This window comes from Cupressus sempervirens, chromosome 3, assembly GCF_028749045.1.
Source record: "Cupressus sempervirens isolate cs-2001-9-10 chromosome 3, ASM2874904v1, whole genome shotgun sequence".
In the NCBI taxonomy this organism is placed as follows: Eukaryota; Viridiplantae; Streptophyta; class Pinopsida; order Cupressales; family Cupressaceae; genus Cupressus; species Cupressus sempervirens.
In genome coordinates, this window is record NC_143120.1 from 522,561,628 (window position 1) to 522,583,788 (window position 22,161).

At 36.5% G+C, this 22,161-nt stretch overlaps 1 protein-coding gene across 2 annotated transcripts in view; it reads left to right on the forward strand.

Moving 5' to 3' along the window:
- Positions 1-22,161, forward strand: part of LOC149567475 (DExH-box ATP-dependent RNA helicase DExH3-like) — a 190,867-nt gene that overhangs the window by 54,118 nt on the left and 114,588 nt on the right. For both annotated transcript variants that reach the window (XM_089820666.1, XM_089820667.1), the window contains exons 6-8: positions 3,317-3,505; positions 3,666-3,825; positions 3,928-4,058. In XM_089820666.1, coding sequence (XP_089676792.1) covers positions 3,317-3,505; positions 3,666-3,825; positions 3,928-4,058 — 480 coding nt within the window. The remainder of the gene's footprint in view (positions 1-3,316; positions 3,506-3,665; positions 3,826-3,927; positions 4,059-22,161) is intronic.

Here is a 22,161-nt window from a genome sequence, read left to right on the forward strand (position 1 = left end):
ATGTTGCAATCCGCACCGCCCCTAAGTGGATTTGGTAGAATAATTCCAGGTTGAAGAGTCGAACCTGAGACCATGGGGATTTACCCACAACCTTAGACTAACTCACCTAACTTGTGGAGGCACCTTTAATTGATTACTAATAAAGCATTACTTTATTAAGAATTAATATGTCTTAACTTCAAGATACTCATTATTTCTTGATTCCGTGTAATAACCCCAACTGGTTATAACGTCATCAAACATCAAATTCTTCTCTAATTCAGTTGTTTGACATTTCGTCAAACACTTTGCTAGCAAGCTCTAATACCATTGTAATAACCCCAACCAGTTATAACTTTTTGAAACACCAAATCCTTCTCAAATTCAATTGTTCAACATTTTGTCAAACACTTTGCAAGCAAGCTCTGATACCACTGGAATATCCCTTGTCAATTTGAACCTCAACTTGATTTGTAGGTCAAGGAAAATTGTCAAACACTTTCAATACGATCTCTATGCTTGCTGTTTTTGGTTTCAGACTGATTATGCTGGCTTGAAATGATATCAAAAGGAATCTAAAAGCTTGTAATTGATTACTACTATATCTAAGAAAATAACTAAATGCGTATGCAATTCTTTTTTGGCTTTTCAAATGCATATATATGAATTCTAAATGAAAAATGTGCACTTACAGCCAATTGGTATTTTGTCAAACACTTGGCATGCATACTATTATGTCAATCATGGAAGATATAAATATGCACATTACATCAAATATATAGACCTGCAACTTATCACTCCTTTAGTGAGATATTTTCTAATTCAATTCTTAACATAATATTCCAAGGCTCTTGGCTTTGCAACCCCCAAAAAAACTCAGTAGAAATGACATTATAAATCTGATATAAAATGTGCATCTATAGCTACTTATGACAGCCACCTTTACAATGCCAAATGACCAATTTAAATGATGCAAATTGATTGTAGAACCTGATATACAAATCGCCCAATGAAGAAGATGAAATTGCAATCATAATCAAGCCAAGTATTGTAGCGCAGGTACTGTTTACAACACTGTTCACATCACTGTTCATGGCACTATAGCAGCCAGCAATAAATGTATTCTCTAATTTAAGCACAAATAGAACTCTAGAATGAAGCTCTGTTGAATGCCAAATTTAGTGGATATTTCACCACCTCAAATGGTTGCAACTCTAAAGAATTGACGCTCTCCAATGGCTAATTGAAATCAGAAACCCTTAGTTTCTTCTCCCAAGTTTATATCAAATGCAATTGACAATAATCAAATGCCTAACAATGAAGCTCTCGCCTCTATTTATTCTTTTCCTTCACCCTTCTAGAAGGGAATAAAATATTATTTAATTGCACTCTCTAGAAGCTTCCCCCTTTCCAATACAATAATTAGTTGTCCTTCTAGAAAATGCACTCTCTAGAAGCTTCCCCTTTCCAATACAATAATTAGTTGTGCTTCTAGAAAATTAAATTAATTAAATATAAAGTCACTTTTAGATTTATTTATTTATTGACTTTAATTTAATTTATTTCTCCTTATTTCTCCACTTAGCCTTCGGAGAATGAAAAGCTAAGAACTCCACTGAGGGTCTAAAAGATGGGGAACATTACATTCCGAGTGAACTTGGGAGTTAACCATTGTATCCATTGTGCATCCAACCGCTTTACTAAAAATAGTAAGGGTCACTTTCTAATATCCACTGACTTACCATAAATAGGAAGTCCTTGAAACTGAGCGAACTAATGAATGATTTAAATCACTGTGCATACCAAGAGTTTGGGCACCCTTGCCATATTAGCAACTCCTCAACAATTACTTACTACAAAGAGCAAGTCTCTAAATGATTGCTCTAGCCAACGATATTGAATCTCAACACTGCCCCCAAGCTGTTCAAATGCCCTGCTAAAGATAGAAACCCCGACCTTCTCAAAATAGACACTATAAATAGTAAGCATGCCAAACTAATCCAAACAAAGAGGAAACCTGAACATCCCTAACCACTGGAGTGGGAATTGCTCTTCGACTCTGCCAACTGGATCCTCTGAACAACTCCATTCGCCAATGAGGGCCAAGAAATAGGCTAATCCTCTAAAAGTTGATGCTCGTGCAAATGGGGACATTACATAGGATATTAGCTTAAGTTGAATAGTTTATTTTGAACATGTTTAACATTGTAGGCTAGGCTTGCTTCTCTCCTATTTGAGCATTGAAGAAGGAATGCTTTTCATATTACAATCCAAATAACAAATCTAAACCAGACGGTATATGCCTTGAGGATGGTGCTAACCTATCACTATAGGCCAGGACTACATATCAACTTTGTTAGACAAACAAGAAGCTTGGCGTCAGTTATTGAGTTTGCATTGTTTAAAGATTTAAGGCATCCCTAAATTACAGATGTTAGAAGTCTCACACTCACAATTTCATGTTGATTGATTACTCATTTGGTGGAATGTCTTAATGTTTGAATGCACACCTGGGCTATGCTTTCAGTATGGCATCAGTAGCTATATCATGCGGTAGCAAGGAACAATTAATAATTTCACCAATCTTCTATAGTAGCACAATGTGAAGGACTTCACATGTGCAGTAAGGAAGATTGGTTGAGGAGATTACTGGACTCTTTTTTCTGCATCAGTACCAAGTAGCATGTTGTTTATGTTGTAATTGATGTGCAATTTAGCTTGACAGAAACTTGGCTTATCACCATTGCATAAAGCACATCGAAGGGCACCATCACCGCTTCTGAGAATTTTATTCAGAATTAAGAGTGGGAGCTGGTCTTTGGAAGGTCTTTGACTCGTTGGACTGAAGGTGTCAAACTTTGTGAATGATATGTCTGTGATTGGTTTAGGTGAAAAGGCAGAAGTTAGAATTCACGTCTATTGAGAATTTTAAAATATCTAAATGCTTAGAAGTAAAAAGTCTCTTTTTCCAGTTGCAAGGAAATAATATTGCTTTATCAAAGTTGTCACTAATGTCACTGGTTTCCTACACATTTGTTTTAGTCATCAAGGATAGTTACTGTCAGAAATTCTTTAAGTGAAATATTTAATGTACAATGAGCTTTGCGGCATTATCTCATATGTTCAATGAGAGGATGTAATATGTTGCTTTTGTGAGTTTTAAGATTGCACTGAGCTTGGTCTTATGTACTCATCTTTTTAAAATATATCCAATGTTATCTTCTCTATAGTTGATTGTTTTTGCTTGAAAATTAATTTGTTATCAACCAGGACTTCTTTGCTGACCCATCCCTTTAGGTATCCAAAATCTTAGTATTTGCATGCGTCTTTCTTGCAGATTTTAGTTGTTTCTGGTGAGACTGGATGTGGCAAAACAACCCAGCTTCCCCAGTATGTTTTAGAATCTGAGATAGGATTTGGTCGCGGTGCTTTCTGTAACATTATCTGCACACAGCCTAGGCGTATATCTGCAATAGCAGTTGCTGAAAGGGTTGCTACAGAAAGAGGAGAGCAGTTGGGTGAAACAGTGAGTTTGTGTTGCCATGGTTTTCTGTAAATTTGAGGATCTTTTTTTTGTCTTTTGGAATTCAAATGCATGTTTCTCACTGACATGTTTGATTTTCTTATCTAGTCTTAATTTTAGATATTTTACTTCATATATAATCATTGATTAATGTGGATGCTAGGTTGGTTTTAAAGTCCGCTTAGAAGGCATGAGAGGGAAAAGCACACGCTTGCTTTTCTGTACCACAGGTGTCTTGCTGAGAAGGTTATTGGTGGACCGCAGTTTGAAAGGTGTAACCCATGTATTTGTTGATGAGATTCATGAACGAGGAATGAATGAAGGTAACTGATATACCACATCATGGCCTAAAATATGGCTTCACTTTCATCCTGCTTTCTTGAACTTACTTTAAATAGACATGCTGATGAAATCCTTAAATGCAGATTTTTTATTGATTGTTTTGAAAGATCTATTACCTCAGCGACCTGATCTCAGGATTATTTTAATGAGTGCAACTCTAAATGCTGAGTTATTTTCATCGTTTTTTGGTGGAGCACCGATGATTCATATTCCAGTAAGCTCCTAGTGCCTTGTTCCTTTCATTCTTGTACAGAGAGAAACTAAACCAATTTTTAAAATATAAAAAATATAGTTCAAAAACTCGGCTGCCCAAAAGTTTGACATAGATTTGGGGCTTCGTGAAAAAACTGCAAAATAAACTTCAGTAAAACATGAGATAATTAAATTAATTTAGAGACCACAAGTAAATTTTGATAATAGTTACATGATTTTGACTTGGCTAGTGCTTGACAGCTGGATATTTGACTCAGTACTCAAGACTTGGAATTAACTCAGCAAAGATTTAGCAGATCAAACAACCATTATATACAGAGATTTTTTTGGGATTTGAAGCTTTATCTATTTCCAAGATATGATAAATTTATCAAGTGGAAGCTACTTGGGTCACACACAGTTACATAACTGTACACTGATCAAATGAATGCAAAAGCAGATTTGAGTTGAAGGAAACAACATTTTCAAATATTTAAGTATTGTAAATTGATTTAGGTGTACAGAACTCATGAATTATGATACCCATGGCATCAAAAAGTGAAAATCATAGTCATGAACTGTAATATTCCCAATCCCTCAGTGCACAATGAGGACGATTCAAACCGATATGCTTTTTTGCTAATGAGTGGATGGATTGTACTGGCCATACTGCATGGAGAAGCAAATGTACATATGGTGTGGGAGTAAGGTGCTGATGTATAGAGAGATGCGTTGCCGTACAGTGATTGAACTATCATACTGTGTAACTAGGCAGATGTGGCCATATGGTGAATGCTTGTACCATGGTTGGAGGGATGCTGCCAGTATGGTCTAGACATGCTGTATGGTGAATGGTCTGTATGGTGGAGGGTGGTATGGGGTATGCTGCTGTACGGTTTAGATAGGCTATTCGATGAATGGCTTACGAGTTGGACGACTAGTAGGCTGTACAGTGGGGGGTGGATTTGCCAAAGGTGGAAGATGAAGTTGATGTTGCTAGGACCAGATGCGGATTAAGATAATAATTTTAATGCTAGATATGCAGAATGTTCGCCAAACAGAGATAGACGCCAAACAATGATATATGCAATGGAATGAAGTATCCCAAACAGATATTGACCCAATTTTTCTCTCAAAATATTATTCAGGATTCAAGCACATGAAAATTCGTTACAAACTGACAGCATAAAACCAGTAAACTCTCATAAAATTCCTTAAAACATGTTATTGCATTATACAACAACAATACAATAACCAACATTCAAAATCCAATCTTAAACACAATTTTACAGTCAGATTGGAACACTAAGAGAAGAATCTGTAAGCATATACGAGACACCTGAAGTGACATCTCCATGGACAATGGGTTTGCGTCCACTATCTGCCGGCATGAGGGGCTACGTCCTCACATTGGCTGAAAGCTGAAGCTTTTCAAATAACTCTTGAAGAGAGAAATTGAAATCTAAATCATAAACCAGGCATCCCAAATGAATGAGTCTCTTCTTCTTTTATTTTCACAGCAGTAACTCTTCGAATCCCTTCCTGGCTTTTTGTCTCATATCTCCTTGTCATTTTTAGCCACTTTATAATATTAAATTGACTTTTTATAATTTGAGTCCACGCTTTCAAAGTCAATTTTAGTATTATATGAATATGTCTTTAACTTTTCTAATGTCCCAAAAAGGGGACATTACAAATCTTCCCTCCTCAAGATTGCTTGCCCTCAAACAATTAGTACCAAGATCTCATATGAATCTGCAGGTAGCCCTATAGCCCAATCTGAAAACAAATTTGGCCACACTGCGAAGCAAGGTGTCATTTTGCAACCCATCCATCAACCGGATCCTTGGAACCCATACAAATCTATGAAATATCACTGAACTTGTAAATTGTAGAACTTTGATTAACCTCTCATCTAGTCTCAAATTGAGTAGAACTACAACAAAATCCTCAAGAAGCCATAGATACATACTGTCAACACCTGGATCCCAAACCCTGTTGTCATGACCAACCGATATGATGAGGTAGAAATGTACCAAGGGGCTATGTATAACCTAGTAGATGGTGACAACCCTACCTAAATAGATGATGTAAGAAACGAGCTGCTCAAAAGTTGAAACTAACACCATGGGCACATAAAAAATGATACCATCGTCATAAATCTAGAGAACCTCCAAGTACATAGGTGCTATGAGTAAGTATGAAGCTGAGAAGCCATTCACTATGATTGAAACATAGCTCTCATCAATAATCCATCAAGATCTATTCAATGGCTGATGTAGGAAATCTGCCCAACTCCTGAATGGGGTGAAATCGAAAACCATATTTGGATTGATCCAATGACAAGCAACAATAGTCAATTCACCACTCCCATCCTGTGACCAAGATTCACTGCTAGGAACTGTACTCGGATTCAATTCTCTAAAATCAAAATCATCTTCTTCATGACAATCAAAAGGAGTTCCCTCGTTTATCTCAAAAAGGGGACTATCGGAAGTCCAATCAGTATCTACTTCAAACATGGGGTTGTCCTTAAGCTGAATGTGATATGAAACTTTGGTACTTGGTCTTTTGGGACAACTGTCCAAGTCATAAGTTTGTTGAATACTATCAAGTTCCTCACTTACTTCTTGGAAAAACTCCTACCTCACTTTACCCTCATGTTCCCATAAATGGTTTGTGATCCTGATCTGATTTTCTGCTTCCTGAAGAGAAAACTATGTATCACCCAATGCCTCACGAGCATACTTAAGCTCCTTATTGAGCACCTTAATCTCATTCCTTTCTTTATTCGACTAATCAACATATATTTCAACAACCTTTAGAATATAATCCTTGTCGGAAAGCAAACATAAATAATTTGATTTCATAGTTTCAAGAGTTGTTTTGACCACCTGCAAATCAGCAACAGGCCAATCTCCTTCCACTTCCCTTTGAGCCTTCCTGTAGAGATTTTCAACCATCTTGTGAGTGCTGTCATAACGTATCAAAGATGCCACAACCATGTCTTCACTAACCTTCAGTTGGTTCTTTAAGGTACGCATTTCATTATTGTCATGTTGAAGCAGTTTATCGTTTTGCAATGTCATCTTAGATTTTTCCTCTAAATTCAGGTTATCGGCATCAGAAATATATGGTTCATCATACAAAGATTCCAACTTGCTATTACCTTGTGTGCAACCTTCTTCATCAACTTGCCTGTCAAAGCTAACCTCCAAATCACCAACGTAGAAACTTGCACCCTGTGCAACATCTTCACGTGATCCCGAGAAGGCTGCAAATTAATAGTAGATGACTGCTCTTGTTTTTCAAGACCCTTTATTAGATGACTTGGGTCTCCTGGAAATTCTTCATACACATTTTTGTACTGGTCTTTCGCAAGGAGATCCTGAACCAATTCCAAATACTTCCTTTTTGCCATATTAGTCTTATTTTACCGCTCTGGATGTAAATCCATGTAATCACTGAATGATAAGTCATTTTGAACTCAGGTAGGAAGTTTTTTATACTCTATAAATGTCGAGTATTTCTGCTCTTATATCGGATTCAAAATTCTGGGCTAACTGCGCTTGTAGCTTCATAGTATCTTTCCTAATTTTATCCAAACCCTATATTTTTCAAAATTTGCAAACCACCAATACTGGAGCGATCTGCCAAACAGTTTGTTTTGTTTACGAGTATGTAACTGTTTAGTTCAAGCAAGTGCAGAGATTTGGATGGCTTGTCCCAAAAGCATTCACTGCATGCAAAAAGCAACGTTATATTGCAACCTTCAGTTGACCGTAGTTGCTTGCAAATGTGGTAAACTTGGAATTAATTTTGTCCAACACTATAACAACCCAGTCAACAATCATGCCACAGGCCTGTGCCTCTGCAACAACCGGTACAGGTTTCGAGCTGCTACTCCAACAACTAGGCTAGCCTTACGATAGAATCTGCTGACGATTTCATCACCTTTTCTGTGTCTGCAAAACATTGTAATTTTTTTGCCATTACTTTGATATATCCTTCCCTTTTGTACCACGATGCTATGATCACATACTGCAACCTGATAAGATAATTATCCTCCTGACAAAGACTTTGTAGAAGACGAATACTTGATCCACTTGTTGAGATTGAAAACTAAGGATAAAGTGGTAGAACCACAAGTTTGTGATCTTGTTCCCTTTTATCTGTTCTATTGCTTCTTTTGTAAATGGATACCAGTAGCACATTCCAACATATATTTTTGTTAGGCTCTTCTTGCCTTCTAAAGTGCGATGCAATGCATCAGCTTGCTCATAAGTTATTTTTTCGCAATGGTGAACCACCTCCTCTAGCAGCATAAGAAAAAGCCTTCCTCCATTCAGTATAAAAATGAGTGTTGTAGAAAATAAATTACACTATTTACGATACCATACGTTGGCCGGAGTTTTTTGGTGGAAAGGCTTCTTGCTTGATGGTATATCTCTGACCAAAATAGAACATGTAATGTATATGTTGAAAAGAAAAATATTCTTGGCAGATCGAGTGACACTATTACAAAAACCCGTAAGCACCTACTAATCCTCTACTTGCTATTCCATTCATCTCCATGTGTGTTGTTTAGAGTGCTTGCATTGATTCTATGGCACTCGGTTATTCATTGCTGCAACATTAATAAAGATCGTGATTCCTTTCCCACTGTGTTCTCTATGGAACTTGAAATTGTACTGAGTGGTTGATTCTAATTCTGTGCAAGGCCTCTCGAATCGTTTACAACATTTTCTTTGTTCTCTCTTTCCACAAACATTGTGCGCTCATTCCGTGATACATTATGTCTTCTCCTTTGATATTGTGCAAATGGAACATCATTTAGAAGATTGTTTTTTCTGGCAAAAATACTACTAGAGTTGTCCTTGCTACATGAACGTTGAGATATGCCACTTGTTTGCAATTCCTGCTACTACCTAGTAGTGGTTACTGCCAATTTCTAATTTCTTAGCTTATTCTAGAGACGTCTCTCAGTCCCAAAAATAGCACAATAGGTGAATACCACTTGTATTCTTTGTCGAACTCTACGTTATCATAAACTTTTGGAGAACAACTGCCGTTACATTCAGATTTCTAATTCCACATTTTTGCCCAAATCCTCCTAACGCTTCTATAGATTTTACTCACCCTCAACAAGAGTGACTCAGTTACATTCAAAGCCTACACCTTTGTCCTTTCTTGAAATAGGTTCAAGGGGAGTCCACATTATGATCACGTACTTAGGAGTTACACCATTGTCTTCAACTGGTGAACGCTACCAAGGAACTTCCTTCGTTTGCATTCTAGCTCACTTGCTAACAATGATGCCAAGGAAAGACTCCTATTACCAACTCTATCGGTAGCCAAAATTGGTTCAAATCCTCGCCTTTAATGTGTCGGTTTCCTTCTCATGATGTGCGATAATAGCATTCTTGAACTCCAACTCACAATCCCAATAGATATCGAGTGTTTCGTCTGTTATCACTCTCAGATACCCATGAAAGCTTGACAAACAACAAAGTGGCAACTCATACGTCATGATAGCAAAAGGAATTTATTGATGATTCTAACTTGAATCCTGCAACTTAGAAAACTTCTTGGCTTGGTAGCATCACGAAATCAATTCTCTTCAACTTGTTTATGACTATGCTTGCCACCTTTACCAGATTCTGATGGGTCCATCTACCTCAATGACAAAGAACATCTTGAGTTATAAAATTCTTTGATGAAGCTTATGGTATTTCAGATTAGTATAATGGCCCTGGAAGATACTGACCCTTTCAGTTGAGCTCAACTACAAATTTTGTAAATCTTCAACCAGTAAGATACACACCTTCAGACTCTGCCTCCCAAATAATGATCGGGGGAAATAACTTTTTGACTTCCGCTTCCTGTAGTGAAGTAACGCCAACACCAACTGCCTCTTGTAGCGCCTTATTAAGCAATCTCATGGCAATTGAGAGGGGACATTCAATTCCTTCAATTTGTTTCATTGTTTGGCAGATTTCCATGCTAGCATCCTATAATCTGTTGCACCTATAGTCATCACACTTTTTGCCAATTCAAGACTGCATTTCGAGGGAATCTAAATCGTTGCTCTATTCATGCAAATGAAACATGCTTTTGCAAGTGTGTTATAAAGTTTGTATGTTATGCATCCGCTTCACATTCTTGTGTATTTAAGAGTCGCCGACACCAAGTGCCACTAATTGCACTTCAATCATGCTACGGCAAAGAGAGAGACACCTCTATTTTTACGTTGTTACCAACTAATATGTTGATTTCTATAACTCACAGCCACTAAGACTTCAAGTTCGATATTTGCTCAAAAAATTCTTTGCATTTCGTGTTTGGAAATCACATGTCTCTGAAAAATATCTGTAAGCTCAGTGTAGAAAATAAATTATCCTTGTAGAATATTAATCTTTCACTTATCAATGTAATATAAACTCTAGCTTGCCCAAAAAATGAACTTCTGAAATTTCTTTATTTTCCAATAAAAATTCCAGGACTGCAAATATTTATATTTCCTTTGTGAAATTTATTGATTCTAGTATCACATAAAACTTCAGTGCTCTCAGAATTGAAATTATCAAGACTCTGCAATGCAAACCCAACAGGCTAGCAGGATACACAGCTTTGGTACCACTGAAGTATCCTAAATGGATATTGACCCGATTTTTCTCTCAAATTATTATTTAGGATTCAAGCATATGAAAATGTGTTACAAACCAATAGCATAAAACGAGTAAACTCTCATAAAATTCCTTAAAACATGTTATTGCATTATACAACAACAATACAATAACCAACATTCAAAATCCAATCTTAAACACAGTTTTATAGTCAGATTGGAACACTAAGAGGACCTGTAAGCGCATACGAGACACCTGATGTGACATCTCCACAAACAACAAGTTTGCGTCCACTGTCTGTCGACACGAGGGGCTACATCCTCACACTAGCTGAAAGCTGAAGCTTTTCGAATAACTCTCGCAAGAGAGAAATTGAAATCTGAATCATAAACCAAGCATCCCAAATTAATGAGTCTCTTCTCCTTTTATTTTCACAGCAATGACTCTTTGACTCCCTTCCTGGCTTTTCGTCTTATCTCTCCTTATCATTTTTAGCCCACTTTATAATATTAAATTGACCTTTTATAATTTGAGTCCACGCTCTCAAAGTCAATTTTAGTATTATATGAATATGTTTTTAACTTTTCTAATGTCCTAAAAAGGGGACATTACATGGAACAAGAATGTTTATAGATGTTGCTCAAACTAGCCAGATCCAAGCAAAGTATACCAACAAGTAGAATAGGGTATGACTGGAACCTACCAAAACTACACAAGCCAAATAGGGAAGATCTCACTTCGAAAATGACGAACAAGCAGAACTCCCAATGGCATTTGCAGTACAAATAAAATAAACAAACCAACCCAATAGACATATATACCCTGTCCAGGGAGATACTAAGTGCCAACACATGGCACGACAAACACCTACGAATAAATTAAAATAGAAATGGGCTCGAGATATACTAAATGAACCGGTCCCATATACAAAGTCATAATATTTTATTTATTTTATGATGTGAACGTTACATAAACTATGGTAGAGAGGACCTTGTGTCACTCGACCCAACATGACTAGCTTTATGTGGTGTTTTGTGCTTGTTTTTAAACAAGACTGCAATGCTACAATAATCACATGCGCATTACTTAGGATTGAGATCGACTTGGCAAACTATAATATCATAGTCGGATATGCACGATCCTGGTTGTAGAAATGGATGATCAATGAATCACCAACCTCTTGAATCAGCCAGTTGAACAAATGGATGTCAAACACACTGCTTAAATGCAAGGAAATCAACTCATCTTGTCACAGGATGTCATTGTCATAATTTGGATCAGCATCAAGAATGACAATGTTGTCACTGATACGCCATTGAACTGGAAAGGTAAACATCTCATATGGAATACATCACAACATGTGTAGTTCCCACTCATCTACATGCAACTCACTAACACCTATAAGCCAAGCCAAATCTGAAAATGTACTAATAGTCCAAGAAAGACAGTCACTAATATGTAGAAAGATAAAATCACCAATTAGCAGACAAATAACTGCCATCTCATGAAGACTCGGTGATATGTCTTTGGATAAGTGGTAGAAACTATCAACATCACCATAAGTACCAACACTCAAATTAGCATCTCCATCAATAAAATGATCACCGCGAAGTGAAATCTCTGAATTATTTTCATTTGGTTCATAACTACGCAGATGATATTGTGAAGATATACTACTACTGTCATAAAAATTTGAGTTCTCATGGTTTACTTTTTGCTGGTCCTTAAAGTCTTCATCATCATAATGAATCTCATCTTGAAACGGTGAAGTGGGGGAACTAAGTTCATCCTCATTCTCACCAAGGGTATTGGTCCCTTATGTAATGTGCATGATATCCTTGATTCTACGATCATGTCCATCATCTATGCGAGTGGCTGCTATAGAATTCTGATTTTCAGTCTGATGTAATGAGTATTGTGTCATACTTAAGTGGAGACATCTATCTCCCTCTCTTTATCTTCAGCATGTTTGATAGCCACATCCCTGTCTTTGAGCAACTTCAAGTAGTCTGATTTCATTCTTTCCAATGCCTTCTTAAGAGTGTGAAGGTTTGCACTATTGATTCCATTCATTATTCCCTTCTCCTTTTCAATGCTTTTAACTTCCTACATGATTTCTTCAATATTTTTATAGGTGTTATCAAAATGCACTAATGCTGCAATGACCATATCATTTGAGACTTGCAACTTATCCTCCAAATTATATGCTCCAAAATCATCAACCTGAAATGAAATTTCTCATTGGTCCTTCAAATCAGCCCCTATAGTAACATCACATTGCTCTAGTTCTTGAATACTAGACTCATTTTCATCTGCACTATATTCAAAATTTCCCTCTTTCTTCAATTATATTGTCTCATCAACTATTACACCATTGTTTTCAAATAGTTCACCTTCATGAAGAGGTTTATTTTCATTTTTGGACGTATCTTGTAAATAGACATTCTCACGAAAAGACTTGTTTATTAATAACCACTTCTAATTCACCAAATAAGATGCTAGTGTAATCCCTACCATCATCCATAGTTGATGCCCTCTCACGATCTTCATTATGTTGAAGCTGGACTAACCAATCTTTAACTTTGTCAACGCCGATCTGCACTTCTTGAGCTGACTCTTCCTCCTTGTTACCCTCACAAGTGTGACCAGTGGCCAAAAATGTCTGCAAGTAAAACAAATCTGCTCTTTCTTCATTTAATTTTTGCTCATTCTCGGGGATCCTACAATCTGTAACTCCCTTGTATGTAGTTCTTCTTTAGCCCGCTGCTGTTGGTACCTTTCAATTATTTACTCCAATTGTTTGAGTACCTTGTTGACCAATTTGTAGGCACTTTATGAAGCTTTTTGTTCTCTATTTGAGACTGCTAACAATATTTGAAGTAGAGGCTGGAAATGAGCATCACTCTCGTTTATTGTCATAACCAGAATATTTTCCATGGCTGCAATAACATTTGGATTGTGTTCTTCCCTGATTGTGCCTAATAGATTTTGAAACATGGTATGTATTAAATCATACGATTCCATGTCAAGTAGGAGTTTGTACAATCTGATTTCTGCAAATGATATGAGAATGGAAGCCCTTCTTGAGAAATTATGACTTCCAATATCCCCAAGATTGTGAATGCTATCAACGATGAGCTGAAGTACCTTCTTCATTATCTCTTCTTTGTAAGGTTCCCGAGGTGCTAAAATCCTTGTAGCACCCATCAAACAATTTAACCTCATATCTAAATGATTCAGCCACTTGTGCTGACTCATCTGTTACTGTAGGAGCAAGAGCACTCTGCAATAAATGAGGAGGTGATTGTTGTACCATGCTTAAGCATCCTTCTAGTTTTATCAAAGTGATGAGAATATTTTCCTTTGTTTCAAGTTTGCTACTAGTCTCATAGAGTGCTTTGGCCAAGTTGTTATTTAATTTCATTTCAAACCTCAGAATTCTTGTGAATCTGCCCTGTTTTTTTGTCGTCAAATATTGTGGCTTATGGACTAAAGACTCCCCAAGAAATTTATATGCATCAAAGCATTTGCTGTCATGTATTCCAAGATATTTGCCAATCATATATATTTGCTGCAACACTTTAGTCGGACAGTCTTAATTAAAGCCCAAACCTCAATATACTGTAATCTCTCTTGTGAAATCTGCGATGCAATCGCCTGACTACCACTGAAAATCGAACTCCTAATATTTTTCAAACTATGGTCTAGAATTTGAATAAAATATCCATTCATGACATCAACTGCATATATTGAATGTGCATGTTATATCTCAATATCTGAAGCATTCTCCATGTCTCCATAACAGTCTCTCTGTCCACATAGTTTAACCCACTCAACCTTAGTGTAAAATTTACTGAGGCGTCTTTAATAATAATCTCTGTAACACTTTATGTATTCCTATTTGTTTCCAACTACACAGTCTCCAAAAATGCAGGAGTAAGAAATGTTAGCACACGAAAATTTATGGCTTCCTGCACACAACAAGACCCGATATTTTCATCTCACGACCCTGGCAAAGATATGGCCAAGCACTCAGCAGTTTGTTAACCAAAAGATTTGAGTTCATACAGGGAGGAGAATCAATACACGACCATATTAATATTTGCATCTTCTTATTACACACATCTTTACTTAGACATCTTCCCTCAATCAAATGTCACAACCCACATAGACTATGCTTGATTCAGACAATTAAAATGTTAACTTTAAGTTCCGAAAATCAATCAACATGAATTTCCGGTATAAGCTAAAGTGATATTACTAGCAATTAGAATTTCATGAAACATGCGCTACCACACTGTAAGACTGCGATACCACACTGTAAGATTCCTCTTTCTAATCTGCTGAATGAAGTTAAAATTTCACCTGAGGTATTTTAACAAAATAGAACTGAAACACTGTGGTAATGCATAGAACACTCTGAATGGAAGCATACTATTGGAAAGGCACATCAGACTTCATTAAGCACACTCAAGAAAACACTGTAGAAGATGTCATAACAATTTGATAATTAATTTCAGATCAAAATTGGACTATAACAGTATGTGTGTTGCTGTTTTTGCTGGTACAGCATGTTTCTATCATTATGAAGCTCATTATAAAGTCATTTTCCCACCAAATGAAGATTTAAAATTATCAATTAGCTCATGAAGATGACATAAGAGAGTGTTGTTGATCTGATATCTCTCTGTTCTGCTGCTCAGATCACTACTGTTACAAAACTAGACTGATGTACTTTTGACAATTCACACGAAATCCCATCCTTACAACAGTAGCCACTTCCTTGACGCATTGAACACATCACAATTGTTCTCTAACTGAAAACACACTCCAAGTATCCACAAAATACACCCATAAACAGTTGGCATACAATATGTTGGCTGGAAATGTTTAAAATCACTGTCGTGTTTGGTCTATGTTAATATCAATTTTAATGGACTGCTGTTCAACAATTTACTTCAATGCCTCCAATAGTTCATATTCATAGTGGCCTAATTACATCAGAATTCATGAATATATGAAAAGCAGGTTACATTTAATACCACATTAACAATCCAAACATCTGTAACAATGGTATGAATCTTATGTACTTAGCAAGGTCCTACAACATAAATGCAGTTTATAAGAAGTGAATGGTTATGAGAACCTGTTCTTTTCTAGATGACGTGTGACTTTGCATGGATGGTAGTCTGTTCTGGTTGCAGCCGCATGAGAGTTCTGTCACTTCACTTTGGTATGCCTGCTGTTCTTGTATTGACATTGCACCTGGGCACTCCTTACACTCTTATCCGGATGGCTGTGGGATTGCAGATGTTCCCTTGTTGCAGGTCATGGGATTCATTGTAGGCTGAATATAGTGCTGGATGGAGTGTTTCTACTTCCTTTCACATACAAACTCCACTGTTTACTCCAATGTCTAGAAGGACTCTCAGCTAACTGAAACAGTTCTGAAATAAATCGCAGGAGTTACCTCTGTAGTACTGCCGTGAGAATGCCTGTTCCCTTCATCTGCTGTTTGCACTGACCTCCACTTGTTGGCATCTGTATGTTAATGAAACCCAGGACTGTCATTCGGCTGCCTTACTCCTATCTGCCGCTGAAGCTTTAGATTGTTCATACTATTCCCAATGGGAATCTCCAAATTCAGTTCTGAGTAACAAAGTGAGATACTGGGTTTGCGTCCAACCTCTCTAATCTCCTTAAGGGATTTCTCCCTTAATAAAGCCAGTTACATTTAAGCAACCAGGATTGTCTTAAAATATTGATATATCTCATGGTGTCAATCCCAATGAAGTTCCACACTTTTATAACCTCCATATGAGGGAAGACACAAACAATAGGCAACATGGGATAAAAAGCCAATTTTGTCTTTTAGTCACTTAAGTTACTTTTGTCATAAAGTGGACTTTAAATCATAAAGTAACTTTATATTTGCACTTTATAATATTAAAGTGACTTTATTATTATAAGTTACTTTATAACTTTATAATAACATTAAAATATTTAAATAAATCATTTAAGTCACTTGAACTTCAATATCAGTGTTACGGGACTCGGACTCGCCTTTGACTTGGAAAGTCAAAATCCGACTCAGACTCGGACTCGGCGACCGGACTCGGCCAGGATTCGGCAAGGACTCGGAAAATCATACAAGTATAATAACGAACTTTTGAAGGAAAAAATTGAATAACATAATATAAAGTTGAAGATTTAAGATTCAAGATTCAATCCTTAATAGATTCTTGACATGCCACATCATTTTCAGAATTCATATACATTGTAAAAAACATCTTCTTCAAATCTCTATCTTTTTAAATTTTAAAAAAAAATTAAAAAAAAAAAGAAAAAAAAAAAAGAGAGTCCTGGGCTCTGGACTCGCCCAGGACTCGGCAGAGTCCTTGGACTCGGCGAGTCCATGTGGACTCTGCCAGGACTCGGCCGAGTCCGAGTCCAGAGGTAGATTGCCTCGGAAACATGGACTCTGCCTCGGACTCGCAGAGTCCTGGCATGACTCGGCGAGTCCCGTAACACTGTTCAATATCTCTTGAAATACTTCTCTGATTGCCATGCCGTCTGAAATAGGAATCTCTCCTCATAATTCCCCATGTGACCAAATACACTTTCTAAAAATAGAAAGGGTCTATCTCTATTACTCTTGACTTACTACACATAGAATGGAAAATGGAGTCCAAATGATATTGACCGAAGGCCAAATCCATAAATCCTTGAATGTTGGAGATGAATCAATCCTCAGAAGATCCTCTAACCATCCTCATTAGCCTATGAGGATCCAATATTAGGCTAATCCCTGAAATTTTGACGTTGGCAACAAATGGGAACATTACACACACCAAGTGTATTTGCTTCCACCTGAGTTAAACATTGTTTGTTGCGTAATGTATTGTCGAGAGCTGCTACTCCACTCACCATGCTATCACTCCATGTAATGTCTAGTCTAGCATTACTTCCCTAAACGGATACCATGCTTCCAAATATTAGTTAACTATCATGTTGACCAACTCCTTTTGTTCTGCGCACATTGTCAAAAATTTTCCTTCTCAACATAGAATGAATATCCTATGACAATATAGTATTGAGTTTTGCAAATTTTTGGTTACTCTAAAACCTTTCCATAAGTATTGTAGTGGTTATTTACAGATGGACCTTTTGGTAGTAATGCCACTTTTTGACAAGTTTGATAACACATCTGTCATTCTTTGCAATCATTCACGACAAAGAATTGGAAGTTTCTTCATGTAGTTGTCTCCAATGATGCTAAATGCTCAATACACACATGCCATTTTGATTCCATTCCTAAAAAATCACTATATGAGGGAACATAATCATAATAGCTACTTCCTTGGTGTTAGACGAATATGCTAGAGACGTTCTTTGTTCGATAATAACATGCAAATTAAACACCTCTCTTTCTAACTCTTATTATTTTTGTAACTGCGTTGGACTTGTTCGAAGCTTTGTATTCTTCTTGAAATATCTTTGTGCTAAAATCCAAATACTTTATTGCCTGTTGATCATCCCTAAATGTGATAGTGCAGATGGCCAATTGTAGTGCTCAGGAAAAATTATCCCGTCCTATTGTAACGACATACTTAAAACAATATTGACAAGGGAAATATTGATTGTTGGCGACTCTGGTACTTAACGACAATCATACCTATCATCCAGACTTATATGCGCACACCCAGAATGAAACTCCCGTCTCTTGTAAATCTCTTCCGACTACTTTTCCCAGGAAGTTTAAGATAGATGACTCTAGACTCAAAGCTTGTGATGAAGGTCACTGGATTTATTAATCCAAGGTCCTCAATGTTTAAAAAAAGTGCACATATCCATTCAAAGATACTTCTGCCAACATTCACAAAAAAAATAAACATTGAAGTCCAATTGAAAAGTTCAACTTACTTCCCCAGCTACTTGTGAACTGAGAAATATAGAATTAAAATACTTTTATTGTGCAAACTTGTCCTTGGAAGGGAAAAACTTGAGCTGCAACTTCTTTAAATTTTTATCCATAGAACCTCTTTTCCACTAAAATCATTACCCCTAATATTAAGTGAAATGCTCCACAAGATTCAACATTGAACATGTCTGCAATTAATTAATATTTCCTCAAGATTGAAGCCTGCATCAAATTCTTTTTTTTCTCTAGTATATCTCTATAAGTCATTGATGCAAAGTTCTTAAGAAATTTGAATTTATTGAGCATATAAAGATACTGTACAACATATGATACTCTCCACTTCAATGACATACCCGACGATTTTCATTGGGATATATTATAGTCATTCATTATATTCCTTGGTAGGCATTGAACCAATAGGTACGAGTTTAATGACCCTTACTATAAAGGCCACTGAAACCCTCAAACTGGACTTAGGAATTTTGTCAAACAGTTGGCATGTAACCGAATAAGGCTGCAATATTACTAATTGTTGTACAACGAAACCTCAATATATGATGCCAATAATGTATGAACAACAATTCCAGATTATAACACTACCAATCTAAGAGATAGATGACAATATGAAACTCAAATATGAAGTCCAATGCAATTCTGATTTTATGACAGCAAATAGAACTGATTACAATGAGAGACTGTCACAACTATGCACTTCTAATATATCAAGCTCTTGACAATGCAATGTTATGACATGAACAATAACCCAGTTCAGATTTGGAATGCAAATGACGAAACTTTTACAACAGTTATTAATGACTGGAAATAGCTATTTATGCAATGACAGTGCTGACTGTTCTAATCCATAACATGCAATATTTTGGCAGTCAAAACTTCAGTTTGTGCACCTGGAATAGCTCCAATTATGCCGGATATGAATGCTGAATTAATGCCACACGAAGACCTCACAATCTGCCCCAAATCGACTCACAAAATTGCTGCTGCTGCCCAACTGACAAGGCCGTACAGGTACGGCCTGGTACGGCTGCTAGATAAAAATATTGCAGCGTTTTTTGTTACTCCAAAAGCAATAAATCTGGGCGCCTAGGGTTGCTGAATAACCCCCTAAAATATGAAATTCATCCGTCAAGCCGATTAGGAGTTATGAGCAAAAACGTGGGTCCAAACCCTGGAATGGCAGTCTGAAAATAATGCACAACTGTGTCTACAAACCCTGTTAATCAATCCACAAATGCTAGAGCACAACTGAAACCCTTATTCCAACCAAAGTAAACCCTTATAATTGAATCTCAATGAAGTCCAAATGAGATGGCTGAATTACCAACTCCTCAAATGCAACAATTCAGGTGATATTTCATACCCTCAAAGTCGCCAATCCAAGGGAGTGATTCGTTCCCAAAGATCAAATAATTTGCAGACCCAAGAGACTACAAATTTGCTCCACAATGGAAGAAGTAGAAGAAATCTCAAATCCAAGCATGTCCAAAATGAGAGGCCCAGCCCTCTATTTATTCACTTTTCTAAGAAGTTGCTAGAACTTCTAGAAACATCCTTTATAAAATCTCATTATAATGCACTTTTTATAATAAAGTAATTTTATAAAATAAAAAGTGCAACTCAACTTAAAATTATAACATGCAGGCCCCAATAACACATAATAATAAAATATAACTTCTTAACACTTCTTCAAGAGCAAGATATGACCATCTGATCCGCAGAATTGACTCTCTCTCCACACCATTTGCCTACGAGAGTCTGGAATAGGCAAAATCCATGATCAATGTCATGTCGAACTAAAGAGGGGACATTACAACGAGACCCACAATATTTGCTTGTTTGGAACAGATAATTGTTCAACACCATAGTTTGTCATTCGTTAAACCCATTATTTCAAATATTTCTCCTCATACTCCACCTGAAAGCTAATGACATGATATTGTATTTGATTGGGATTGAATATTTACTCAAGCTTGGAGTATCAAATTCCACAACTTCAATCAATTAAAAACCCATCTTAAGAAGATATTATGGAAAATCAAATATTTGCTCGGTGAATCAGCTCCAATGAATAATACTTTAAATTACTAATATAATTCAAATCCGCAATAACTTGTTTGGAAATTTATCTTTTGATTTCAAACAATTGTTACTTAATAAATCCCTCAACGGTTGGCAGTGAAAATTGGCCTTGATAAAAATATTTCTGTAAATATGTTTCTAAAGAACCCTCGAATTATGCCCAACAGGATGGCAGGTTTGAAGCTTTGATACCACTGTAATATCCAAGTCGGATATTCACCCAAACTTTCCTCAAAACAATTTTTAGAATATAAACATATATCTTATGCAAATAAACCAGCAATGAACCAATGAATTTCCATTAAAATAACTCAATATACGTTATTTTTTTTAAAGGGGTAAAAGCTTTGACCTGGAGCTATAAACTAGTGAGGCCACAAATGGGGGACCTCATCCCCATTAGATTTGAACCTTGATGGCAAGGATAACAACTCAACAACTTAACAATCACAACAAGCGACTATTGGCACCTCAATATATGTTATTGCATTATACATCAGCAATGCAATAGCCAGATAACATAATCCATCTTAAATACAGTTACACTATCAGATTGGAGAGAACTATAAAATGCACTTGTAAATCTCAAATGTGAATCTTGATGTAAATCCATCGCAGACAATGAATCGGGGCTATGTCCAATGCATTGAGGAAATCCTGAAGGTTTCCGTCCTCAGGCTTCAACAAGTGAAAGCTAGAAGCTTCTCTATGTTCTCCAAAGAGAAACCAGAAATCCAATCTCAAATCCAAGCATGTCCAAATGAGACCCTCTCTCCTTCTTTTATTGTCTAATGCCATGACTCTTCAACTTTCCCTATCCTGTCTCCTTGTCTTCTTGCCATTTCATCTCTTATTAGTGCCCTACTAATATTAAATGGCCCCTTTAATTAATTTGCATTAAGTTCTCATAAGTCAAATATTTAATTTTATGAATTTAACTTGGGAATTCCTAATGCCCAAGAAATGGGACATTACACAAACCAAAAGCATATATCGAACTTTTTTTTTTTTTGGTAGATTGGAGTGGGGGTTTAGGGGTGGTCACCCCAAGTGGATTTGAGTGATAGTGTTCCTCTTGGGGTCAATGGTCAATGGCCTTGGCATCCTTCTTATCATGATATAGGGTAATACCCACCACTATGCATAAGTTAAGGCTTTTGAGGTAAACAATGCCTTCATGGCGCATTACCATTTTTCATAATTTTATCGCTCTTATCCAAGCTAAAATAATTCAGATGCCAAAAAAGCAACATATTTTAAACTGAATTAAATCTCATCACAGTACAAAAGCATGTATATAATATTTCGTATATATAGTAGTATGTGTCTAATTTCTCCTTCATGTTTTCAGTAATGTTTTTGAAGCTATGCAAAAACAAACAAGATTAAGTTATAATTATTTAACTCAAAGTGATAACTCACATAAGCAATGGAAATCCTATGTTTACTAGCACACAAGTGATGTTCCATCACTGATGTAG